Source organism: Salmo salar, chromosome ssa21, assembly GCF_905237065.1.
Source record: "Salmo salar chromosome ssa21, Ssal_v3.1, whole genome shotgun sequence".
Classification (NCBI taxonomy): domain Eukaryota; kingdom Metazoa; phylum Chordata; class Actinopteri; order Salmoniformes; family Salmonidae; genus Salmo; species Salmo salar.
In genome coordinates this window covers 34,622,759-34,635,577 of record NC_059462.1, presented here as the reverse complement: position 1 = coordinate 34,635,577, position 12,819 = coordinate 34,622,759, and the positions used below count along the sequence as shown (strand labels likewise).

Genomic DNA, 12,819 nt, shown 5'->3' with positions numbered 1-12,819 from the left:
GGATACCGATGTCATTCTTCTGTGAGCTGCTCCATGCTACAACTAGTTAAGAGCTGAGCGCTCTTGCTGCCTGCAGATGATATTCCACTGAAACTAGTTTATCAACTATATTTCACATGCTTTGTGATTGTGTAGGCTACTTTGTGCATGATCCACTACACTACTTTCATACGCAACAGAAGGGATTATAACGTGAAATGCAAAACAAGATAATGTGACTCACAAAAGAACGTAACGGGGAAGAACATCAAGGCAGTACAAAATACAATTAAAAAAAACTCTAAATGTCACTACCTGACTGAACCCTAGTCAACACTTTACTCAGAAGTCAACCACACACACCACTAAACACCCTCGAATATTCCACTCCTGGGGTTGACACAGTTGACTTTAGCAGGTTACTCATGCAGAGCCACAACTCTGCACACTCTTTAATACGTGCATGGCCCATGCTTTTTACTCCATGATCATACAGAGTACTAACTGGCAGCAACAACTAACACATTCTTAGCATACATTCATGATATAGTCATAAATTAATGATATACTGTATACCCATTGACTCTTAAAGGATATAACTTATAAATCCCTCATGAGCTTAGTTCAACTGTCGTACACCATCAGAACCAAAATACAAGCTCGTTTTACTCCAATGTTTGTAACCAATGTAAATGTAAACAAACACTGTATAGCCTCAAAACACGGCTAAAACTCAAATGTTGATATCATGGATGGTCAGTGCTTGCATCGAAAGCTGTGTCCATGAATTTGAGCGCTTACATTTCTCCAGGCCCACCCCTCATTTCAATTAAGAATTCTAGCTTTAAAGTTACTTCTCTAGTTATCACTGGTTAAAGGTGCTACACATGGGATTTTTTTTGTATCGTAATTTCAGAAAATGTCCATAATATATCTGAAGTAATAGTGTATTGATACACCATCCAAAGTGTAATGAATAACTTCACCATGCTCAAAGGGATGTTCAGTGTCTGCTCTGCGGTCCCGTTCTGTGAGCTGGTGTGGCCTACTGTACCACTTCGCGGCTGAGACGTTGTTGCTTCTAGAATCTAGACGTTTCCACTTCACAATAACATAACTTACAGTTCAACGGGGCAACTCTAGCAGAGCAAAAATTATACAAACTGACTTTTTGGAAAGGTGGCATCCTATGACAGTGCCACATTGAAAGTCACTGCCAATGTTTGTCTATGGAGATTGCATGACTGTGTGCTCGATTTTATTATACCCGTCAGCAATGGGTGTGGCTGAAATAGCCAAATCCACTAATTTGAAGGGCTGCCCATATACTTTTGTATATAATGTATTTGTTGTAGAAAATATTTCTTACCATCAGGGACATACTATCGGATAATGCATGATGACATTCTCAATCTCTCCACTTCAAGAATTCAGTCAGTCAGAGAGGGGACAAGACAAAAGACTACAGTAAATCTTTAAATTACTTTAGAGTTTATTCAAAGAGAAAAGACCTTCAGGAAAATACAAGACTTCCTGTCATACACAGAGAGCACATAAGTTAGAGTAGCATGGCAGAAACACTGGAGAAAAACACCCAAGCCTGACTGACGTCCAAGCCTGCAAGGAACGGACTTTATGTCTCTACAATGTCCCCACAATGCTGGGAACGACGTTATGGGATCATCTGGAAAATCAAATGTTGCATGTGTATTCTTTATTGTGTTTTGAGTTGTTTGAGAAAAACAAAAACAAAAAAATGGCATAATTTAGGATTATTGACGAAAATAATGTTCAATATAAAACAAGCTAAAAAAACTAATATCATGATACACATTAGTGTAACAAAACATTGCCTCTGTAAACATTGCCATTTTCTCAACCTAACATGAGCGTTATAATATTCAACCACTGCAGAGTACATAAACTATTGTTAAGCTTCTTAACTAAGTCTAAAACTTAACGCTTCAAGTGAGATCTTAAAAAAGTATATATATCAACATAGTGGTTTCGTCATTCCTTTTACACTTTTAATGTTGCCATCTTGGCACTTTTATAAAACATAAAATCAGCAAGCGACTGCTTTTCAGATTGCGAAGAAATTGTTGTCCATTTTTCCATTAATAGAATATCAATAACCATAACCTTAATAAACTCACTTATGCCACTCATGAAGGCCTTGATGTAACCAGAAAGACATTGTGGAACAGTGCTGGGGGGGGGCTATTCAACAAACACACATACAGCATTGGGGTTCACTTTTCAAACTGGTTTCTTTTTCCATATATAAAAAAGGTTGGCTTGTGAAACAATTCTGTGATGTAGAATTTTCAGTGCCTTTCCCACAGCCCTACACACAATGAATGGCATGACAGTTAGTAGGAGAAAGACCCAACTCAGAGAGTGATTGACCCACCATGGAGTCTGACACACAGTTAGAGTAGAGAATCTGTCCCCTTGGGTGAAATAGCTTTGATCCATCATCACCATTAAAACACATTTGTGTTCCTTGGGAAAAGTCGGGTAATCCACCTCAGGAAAATAATATTATTAATGTTGTTTGTCACCATGGTTTAGGCAGGTGGGATACCCTGTCGTGAGAGAGCCGTGGCAGGGAATATTGCAGTGTTTTGAATAGTCTTCAGATGTACAGAATTACAGACTATACCCTTTAACAGTGAACAACAACAAAAAAGATTCTTCCCAAAGTGGGTTTCTGTGGTGAACACCTTCAGAGAGCTGTAGAATCACCCATCACCCATGTTCTGGCTCCTGATGACCAGTCTGCTCTCCTCTGATTTCAAACAGCGGTTTTGTTTTGCCTTCCATTAACAAGCTGACACATCACACGAGAAGGACAAGAAGTAGAGCTCAAGACTTCTTTATTGAGCCTGGCAATGTTGTTTACAGTTAAACACTGAGGTCTAAGCCCTGTTAGCGCATCAGGTTGATTAAGCTACTGTGAGCATACTTTCCCCACAGGAAACTACTGTAGCCTAGCAACTTCTCAACTCAGAGCTGTTAACGCTCAAGCCCCGATTCACTTTAAAACATTGAGTTTGTGAAAGGAGTCACAACCTAGTCTCAGAAACGATTCAGAATTGCCCCAAAAACCGACATCTTCCTTAGAGCCTCCATTGCTTAATATTCACTTGTGTCAACTTGAAATTGATCACTTGTGACAAGGAACAAAAATAAAATGATCATGCCTTTGACCACCAAACAGTATATTTCTTTCTACATTCTTGACACTTAGTGCATTGCATTCATAAAAAGATATTAATGAAAAACAAGAAAACACCACCGTTTTTTCCATCCACCGACTATGAGTCCATTGAGTTTTGCTGACCATGTGTAACTTTTCTGCTACAAAAACTTACATTGACACCCCTCCTCTCTCATCTATTGGCCCCTTTACAACCACACACATACTGTATATGACCTGAACCTTCTCCTCCACTCTCTTTTATTATATCTGTCTATTCACATCAGGACAATGTCCTCCATCCTGGACTCTGATGGTCCAAGCCGGATCACAGCGTCATGTTGGACTGAGGATTCCACTAACATGACCATTGAAACTATGAATGATATTAAATTAATATTTATTATACATAGATACTATTTCAATGTTTTACCCACCCACTCTCTGACTCCTAAAGCATTTGAATGTGTTGTGGGTTGGAATAAAAGCAAAGAAAACTGGAGGCTATGTGCATTGGGATTTTTAAAACCAAGGTAAAAGAAATATTAACTCCAAATAGTTAAACTTTTTTTTAGAGAATCATAATAAAATAAAAATCACTATTTCAAAGTCCATCTGGTTCAAATCCTTTTCCATGAACTTGCCCATTAAAATACGGTAGCTGTCCTAACTATCAACACACTCCAGCTGAGTCCTCTCAGATAACAGACTTACGGTAAAATGCATAGGCCCTTCCCACACACTGTGTCATGACAGCACTGAGCCTAGAACCAATTGGCTCCCTTGCTCAGCTTCTTTATTCCCGCCTCCTCCTTGACTGACAGCTTCAACCCCTGCCCCCCCCTGCAGTCAGCAATCATTGGACCAAACAGAAAGACATTGACACACACTACTGTAGCATTAACACTGTATGCTCCGCCCCCTGCCCCTCCTTCGCTAAGGAAAGGGGTGGAGGGGCTCCTGAAATAGGAGCAGAAGATGCACAGAGTAGTTAGTAGTAGACTTCAAGCCCATACCACAGTCAGGAACTAGGAATGACACACACACACACACACACACACACACAGCACAACAACACACACACACGCCTTCAGGGCAACGGCCCCGCACAGACGTGTGTCCACAATCTGTTGAGCACCAAAGTGGGGCAAACTGTTCACCACCTTTCTTCACATTTTTTTATTTGATTTATAATCAATTAACTTCATTTTTTACAATTCTCATATCTGGTATTCACGGCTGGGGCGACGTCATCTGGATGTTGTATATCCTCAATATAGCACGATGCTCCGGGTCGAAGGTCATGATTATGTCGGAGGTGGTTGGCTTTTGTCCGTTGGCATCGCTGAACGTCGGGTAAAACATGGTTGGTTGGTTTCCAGTGTAGAGGGGGCATAGTCTCTCTACCAGCTGAGCAGAGAGGTGCGCCCCAGGGTCATAAAGTACACCTGGCTGGCTCCTCCGGATCGCACTGAGGCAAAGAACACCTGCGGATGGGAACACATGCACACACGTCAGTCAATAATGAAACAAATCAGTGACATCAGTAATGACCTTAGTGATCACTGTTTTACAGCCTGTGTTCGTAATGGCTGCTCAGTTAAACGACCTGTCCTGATTTGTCAGATGCTTGCTAAAAAACTTTAATGAGCAAGCCTTCCTTCATGACCTGGCCTCTGTAAATTGGTATAGAATCAGCTTGATTCCCTCTGTCGAAGACGCTTGGACCTTCTTTTTTGATATTTTCAGTGGTATTGTTAACAAACACGCCCCCATAAAGAAAAAGAGAATTAAAAACAGGTTCAGACCCTGGTTAGACCGTGATCTGGCAGAGTTACTCCACCTCAAGAATTCCATTTGGCGAAAGGCTCAGCACACGCATACTCAGGCTGACTGGCTCTAGTTCAGGAAAATTAGAAATAAGTACACTCAGGCGAGCAGTTCTCTCTCTGTGGGTCTAATCCCCAAAAGTTCTGGAAAACGGTTAAAGACCTGGAGAATAAACCCTCCTCCTCACAGCTGCCCATGTCCCTTAATGTTGATGATGTGGCTGTTACTGACAAGGAGCACATGGCTGAGCTCTTTAATCACCACTTCATTAAGTCAGGATTCCTATTTGACTCAGCCATTGCCCGTCCAACATTTCCTCATCTCCCACCCCTTCCAATGCGACTAACCCCGATGCTCCTCCTTCTTTTTCCCCTGCCCCGCTACAAAGTTTCTCACTGCAAAGCTTTTGATAGAGTAGACCATTCCATTCTTGTGGGCCGACTAAGGAGTATTGGTGTCTCTGAGGGGTCTTTGGCCTGGTTTGCTAACTACCTCTATCAAAGAGTGCAGTGTATAAAGTCAGAACATCTGCTGTATCAGCCACTGCCTGTCACCAAGGGAGTACCTCAAGGCTCGATCCTAGTCCCCACGCGCTTCTCAATTTACATCAACAACATAGCTCAAGCAGTAGGAAGCTCTCTCATCCATTTATATGCAGACGATAGTCTTCTACTCAGCGGGCCCCTCCCCGGATTCTGTGTTAAACGCTCTACGACAAAGGTTTTTTAGTGTCAAACAAGCTTTCTCTGACCTTAACCATGTTCTGAACACCTCTAAAACAAAGGTCATGTGGTTTGGTAAGAAGAATGCCCCTCTCCCCACCGGTGTGATTACTACCTCTGAGGGTTTAGAGCTTGAGGTAGTCACCTCATACAAGTACTTGGGAGTATAGCCAGACGGTACACTATCCTTCTCTCAGCACATATCAAAGCTGCAGGCTAAGGTTCAATCTAGACTTGGTTTCCTCTATCGTAATCACTCCTTTCACCCCAGCTGCCAAACTAACCCTGATTCAGATGACCATCCTACCCATGCTAGATTATGGAGATATAATTTATAGATCGGCAGGTAAGGGTGCTCTCGAGCGGCTAGATTTTCTTTACCGTTTGGCCATCAGATTTCCCACATCACTTCATTCTATACTCCTCTGCAAACTGGTAATCTCTGTGTACCTGTCGCAAGACCCACTGGTTGATGCTTATGTATAAAACCCTCTTAGGCCTCACTCCCCCCTATCTGAGATACCTACTGCAGGCCTCATCCTCCACACGCAACACCAGTTCTGCCAGTCACATTCTGTTAAAGGTCCCCAAAGCACACACATCCCTGGGTCGCTCCTCTTTTCAGTTCGCTGCAGCTAGTGACTGGAACGAGCTGCAAAAAACACTCAAAATTGACAGTTTTATCTCCATCTCTTCATTCAAAAACTCAATCGCGGACACTCTTACTGACAGTGTGGCTGCTTTGCGTGATGTATTATTGTCTCTACCTTCTTGTGCTGTTGTCTGTGCCCAATAATGCTTGTACCATGTTGTGCTGCTGCAATGTTGTGTTGCTACCATGTTGTTGTCATGTGGTGTTGCTACAATGCTGTGTTGTCATGTGTTGCTGCCATACTATGTTGTTGTCTTAGGTCTCTCTTTACGTAGTGTTGTGGTGTCTTGTCCAATATTTGTATTTTTAATCCCAGCCCCCATCCCCGCAAGAGGCCTTTTGCCTTTTGGTAGGCCGTCATTGTAAATAAGAACTTAACTGACTTGCCTAGTTAAATAAAGGTTAAATAAAAATAAATAAGTAAATAAATAAAAACATAAATCGGTTAGTTACCACTGCCACAAAGTCACAACCTGTGGACCTGTCTCCATGCTGCTGTGCTGTTTGTTGCTACTTGGCTACCCACCAACCTTTTGGTTTTTACTTTTACTAACCGTTTAATCAAAATCTGCATTTAACACATTTACCAATGTCTTAGTTTTTACCTCGCTCTACTATTTTCATTCAACTTTTTCACCCCGGACGCTTTACCTGGACATGGTTCTACAGGACCTCCACCAGCCGAACCTAAGTAGTAACATTAACACTATGACATTTAATTGCAGTAGCTGTACTCATAATATACAGGAGAACTATCGCCTTATGGTGGGGATAGCTGTGTTGCAAGCACAGCTTCAGATGCAATCGTTAGGCAAGGGCAATTTAAGTGTAGGAAAGGATGAAACAACATCTGTGCCACCAGTAAGTACAGATAGTAGTATAAATATCCCCACACAGTACCCGCAGCCGGACAATTTTCTGGAAAGAAATGCTGTCGGCATACTCAACCGGTGTCGCTCATTCAGTCGACAGAAACTTTCAACCGGTTCTCCCCATTAAGCAGCAAGTCGGAGTCAGGGTCTCTCCTCCACCCGTTACGGGGTCTGAGCTGCCGAAGTCTCCCATTATTAGCTCTGACAAATTGAAAACCCTTGTCATTGGCGACTCCATTATCCGCAGTATTAGACTTAAAACGAATCATCCAGCGATCATACACTGTTTACCAGGGGGCAGGGCTACCGACGTTAAGGCTAATCTGAAGAGGGTGGCTAAAGCTAAAACTGGCAAGTGTAGAGAGTATAGAGATATTGTTATCAACGTCGGCACCAACGATGTTAGGATGAAACAGTCAGAGGTCACCAAGCGCAACATAGCTTCAGCGTGTAAATCAGCTAGAAAGATGTGTCGGCATCGAGTAATTGTCTCTGGCCCCCTCCCAGTTAGGGGGAGTGATGAGCTCTCACAACTCAATCGCTGGTTGAAAACTGTTTTCTGCCCTTCCCAAAAGATAGAATTTGTAGATAATTGCCCCCCTTTCTGGGACTCACCCACAAACAGCACCAAGCCTGGCCTGCTGACGAGTGACTGACTCCATCCTAGCTGGAGGGGTGCTCTCATCTTATCTATGAACATAGACAGGGCTCTAACTCCTCTAGCTCCACAATGAGATAGCCTGCTGCCTGGCCTGCAACCTGTTAGCCAGCCTGCCAGCTCAGTGGAGTCTGCCACTAGCACAGTCAGTGTAGTCAGCTCAGCTATCCCCATTGAGACAGTGTCTGTGCCTCGATCTAGGTTGAGGAAAACAGAAAATGGCGGTGTTCACTTTAGCAATCTCACTGGAATAAAGACCTCCTCCATTCCTGTCATTATTGAAAGAGATTGTGATATCTCGCATCTCAAAATAGGGTTACTTAATGTTAGATCCCTCACATCCAAGGTAGTCTTAGTCAATGAACTAATCACTGATCATAATCTTGATGTGTTTCAGCCTGACTGAAACATGGCTTAAGCCTGATGAATTTACTGTGTTAAATGAGGCCTCTCCTCCTGGTTACACTAGTGAGCGACCAGTTATCTATGCAGCCTAATCAATCACTTTTTATAGCTACTGTTTACAGGCCTCCTGGGCCGTATACAGCGTTCCTCATGGAGTTCCCTGAATTCCTATCGGACCTTGTAGTGATGGCAGATATTAACATTTTTGGTGACTTTAATATTCACATGGAAAAGGCTCCAAAAGGCTTTCGAAGCCATCATCGACTCAGTGGGTTTTGTCCAACATGTCTCCAGACCTACTCATTGCCACAGTCATACCCTGGATCTAGTTTCGTGCCATGAAATAAATATTGTGGATCTAAATGTTTTTCCTCATAATCCCAGACTATCGGACCACCATCTTATTACGTTTGCAATCGTTAACAAATCTGATCAGACCCCAACCGAGGATAATCTAAAGCCGTGCTATAAATTCTCGGACAACCCAGATTCCTAGATGCCCTTCCAGACTCCCTCCACCTACCCAAGGACGTCAGAGTACAAAAATTGGTTAACCACCTATCCGAGGATCTAAATTTAACAATGCGTAATACCCTAGATGCAGTCACACCCCTAAAAACAAAAACCATTTGTCACAAGAAATTAGCTCCCTGGTATACAGAAAATACCCGGGCCCTGAAGCAAGATTCCAGAAAATTGGAACGGAAATGGCGCTCCACCAAATTGGAAGTCATCCGACTAGCTTGGAAAGACAGTACTGTGCAATATCGGAAGAGTCCTCACTGCTGCTCAATCATCCAATTTGTCCAACCTAATTGCAACTTAAGTAAATTACAGACTCCTCTTTGAATCTGCGTATTTCTCCAAAGCTCAGTTGTCCTGAGTCTGCAAAGACTGTCAGAACCTTGGATCAATGGAGACAAGTTTTTTGACACATTCATGAAAATAGTCATGGCCTCTAAACCTTCAAGCTGCATGGACTCTATTCCAACTAAACTACTGAAAGAGCTACTTCCTATGCTTGACCCTCCTATGTTGAACATAATAAATGGCTCCCTATCCACTGGATGTGTACCAAACTCACTAAAAGCGGCAGTAATAAATTCTCTTGAAAAAGCTAAACCTTGACCCGGAAAATGTAAAAATCGGCCTATATCGAACCTCTTCATTATTATACGTCTTGGTGATGTCATTCGGAAACACAATGTCAACTTTCACTGCTATGAGGATGACACACAGCTGTATATTTTGATGAAACATTGTGAAGCCCCAAAATTGCCTACCTGGAAGCCTGTGTTTCAGACATAAGGAAGTGGATGGTGGCAAATGTGTTACTTTTAAACTCAGAAAAAACAGAGATGCTAGTTCTAGGTCCCAAGAAACAAAGAGATCTGCTGTTGGATCTGACAATACATCTTGAAGGTTGTACAGTCTCAAAACAGTGAAGGACCAATAATATTTCAAGGACAACTTTATTCCATCTTCGTAACATTTCAAAAATGATGTGGTAGAATTACAACATTATGTTAATCACATTACTTTTATATTAGAATGTATTCCTATATTAGTATTTTCACAATGTCTGTCCTGAGAGGAGTCGCTGAGGCTTAACGCTGACAGCTGATTTACGATGCCTTGGTGATAAAACCTAAAGACTGCATTCCATTCCATGATTTGTGTCTGTGTGCCTGTCTGCCAGTACCAGGCATACCCTCCCTCCAGTTTATTTCTCCCACATGGCAGATGAATACTGGACTTCATAAATTAAGCGAAGGACCTGGTGTTCTATGTTGTATTAGTATTTTTGTATAAACAAGTAGAAAATGACCTAGAGACAGAAACCTGGTGCAATGTAAATCTTGCTGTCTGTTGCATGAGAGCACAATCTACCTTTGTATAATTTCACAAATCTGTTGTTTGTCCCGTATTCAGGTTGATGTGTTTTAACTATAAAATGCTGTGGCTTAGTCCTGCTCGTAGAGTTCTCAGTGATTACCTTAAGGGTGGTTACCGACCAACTCCATTACTGCAGTAATTAAAAAATAAAGTTCAATTGTTTTGAAGAAATCTAAAAGTCTCTCTCCTTTGACTGGAATAATTCCACAACACCATGCTTTTGTCACATCTAGATTATTCTACCACAATGCTCTACTCGCCGGCTACCCGGATAAAGCAGTAAAAAGACATCAGTTAGTGCTAAACACGGCTGCTAGAATCTTGACTAGAACCAAAGAATTTGATCATATTACTCCTGTGATAGCCTCTCTACACTGGCTTCCTGTTAAGGCTAGGGCTGATTTCAAGGTTTTACTGCTAACCTCAAATATTACATGAGATTGCTCCTACCCATCTCTCCGATTTGGTCCTGCCGTACATACATTCATAAGGGTTTGGTCCTGCCATACATACCTTCATGGGTTATACTCAGCCTTGTCTCAGGGTAGTACATTGGGGTCTGATGATATCCCACTAGTGGTGTGGGGGGAATGCTTTGGCAAAGTGGGTGGGGGTTATATCCGGGCCTGGTTGGCCCTGTCCGGGGGTATCGTTGGATGGGGCCACAGTGTCCCCTGACACCCCCACAGTCTCAGCCTCCAGTATCTATGCTGCAATAGTCTATGTTCCGGGGGGCTAGGGACAGTCTGTTATATCTGGTGTAATTATCCTGTCTTATCTGGTGTCCTGTGTGAATTTAAGGTCTATGTCTCAGGACTACCTGGCCTGATTACTCTGATTTGACCCTGCTGATCATCTATGAACGTTTGAACATCTTGAAGAACAATCAGGCCTCAATGGCCTTGTACTGTTATAATCTCCACCCGGCACAGCCAGAAGAGGACTGGCCACCTCTGAGCCTGGTTCCTCTCTAGGTTTCTTCCTAGGTTCCTGCCTTTCTAGGCAGTTTTTGCTATGGTAAAGCTATATCAACCACCAGGAAGTCAAACCCAAGATAGACAATCCAGAGGCCAGAGAATTTCTAACAACTTCCCAGAAGTATACAGTACATTCAGAAAGTATTCAGACCCTGCAACATTTTCCACATCTTGTTGCATTACAGCCTTATTCTAAAATGGATTAAATAGTCCCCCCCTTATCTATCAACACATAATACCCCATAATTACAAAGCAAAAAGAGTTTTGGATTTTTGTGCATTTCATTTTTTTTAACTGAAATATGACATTAAGTATTCAAACCCTTTGTGTTATTTCATAGTTTTGATGTCTTCACTATTATTCTACAATGTAGAGAATAGTAAAAATGAAGAAAAACCCTTGAATGAGTATGTGTGTCCAAACCTTTGACTGGTATTATATATACTAGGCGGTGTCAGAGGAAGGTCCATATTTTTTAATTTTAAAGACTCCAGTCACCCAAGTCATAGACTGTTCTCTCTGCTACCGCAAGGCAAGTGGTACCGGAGCGCCAAGTCTTGCACCAAAAGGCTCCTTAACAGCTTCCACCCCGAAGCCATAAAACTGCTGAACAATGAATCAAATGGCCACCCGGACTATTTATATTGCCCCCCCCCCCTTTATTTTTACACTGCTGCTACTTGCTGTTTATTATCTATGCATAGTCACTTTACCCCGACCTACATGTACAAATTACCTCGACTAACCTGTACCCCCACACATTGACTTGGTACCGGTACCCCCTTTATATAGCTTATAAAATGTTTTACTTTAGTTTATTTAGTAAATATTTTCTTAACTCTATTTATTGAACTGCATTGTTGGTTAAGGGCTTGTAAGTAAGCATTTCACGGTAAGGTCTACACCTGTTGTATTCGGCGCATGTGACAAATAAAATTTGATTTTGACAGAGTTATTCATGTAAACAGACCTGGGGAGAGTACCTCCAAATGTGTGCGTACATGTCCAGGGGTCTCACCTTGTCGTTCCTCTCACACAGGAACTTGAGTCTCTGGGCTCTCTTGTGCATGAAGACTCCGTCCAGATGTCCAGTCTCCACAGATCTGATCTCTATGGCTTTCTCCCCCCAGCCCATTATCTGGTTAGAACGGATATAGGCTACAGAGAAAGACAAAGAGGGGGATAGGGCAGTGAGTCGGTGGGATGGCAACCGAGTTAACATGTTTAAATACTTCATTTAAGGACCTATTGTGTGTGAGTGTGTCTGTGTCCACTTACCCACAGAAGTGGGCATCTCGCCCCACTGCAGCACCACGTCCTTGGTGATGCGTCCGTAGGTGTTGACATAGACACCCTCGTCCTCGTAACACACCAGCAGCTCAATGCCATCTGTGTTGGGCAGGATGATGATGGCATGGGACTGGATACTGGTCTGGATCTACAGAGAGACAGACACAAAGACAGAGAGAAAGAGAGCACGAGAGGGAGAGAGAAAGAGAGAGGGGAAGAGAAGAGAAGAAGGATAAGAGAGAGAGCGAAAGAGGGGGGAGAGAGAGCAAAAGAGGGGGAGAGAGAGCAAAAGAGGGGGAGAGAGAGAAATTATTAATTCAATAATGAAGATATCC

The 12,819-nt window shown here is 42.5% G+C and overlaps 1 protein-coding gene across 13 annotated transcripts in view; it reads right to left on the bottom strand.

The window, feature by feature from the left end:
- Nucleotides 1-1,453: 1,453 nt before the first annotated feature.
- LOC106582256 (mitogen-activated protein kinase kinase kinase kinase 4) overlaps nucleotides 1,454-12,819 on the bottom strand; it is a 98,079-nt gene continuing 86,713 nt past the window's right edge. For all 13 annotated transcript variants that reach the window (XM_014165140.2, XM_045704713.1, XM_014165145.2 and 10 more), the window contains 3 exons: nucleotides 12,473-12,632; nucleotides 12,213-12,352; nucleotides 1,454-4,668 (listed from right to left, as the gene is read on the bottom strand). In XM_014165140.2, coding sequence (XP_014020615.2) covers nucleotides 4,585-4,668; nucleotides 12,213-12,352; nucleotides 12,473-12,632 — 384 coding nt within the window. In that variant the 3' untranslated portion in view covers nucleotides 1,454-4,584. The remainder of the gene's footprint in view (nucleotides 4,669-12,212; nucleotides 12,353-12,472; nucleotides 12,633-12,819) is intronic.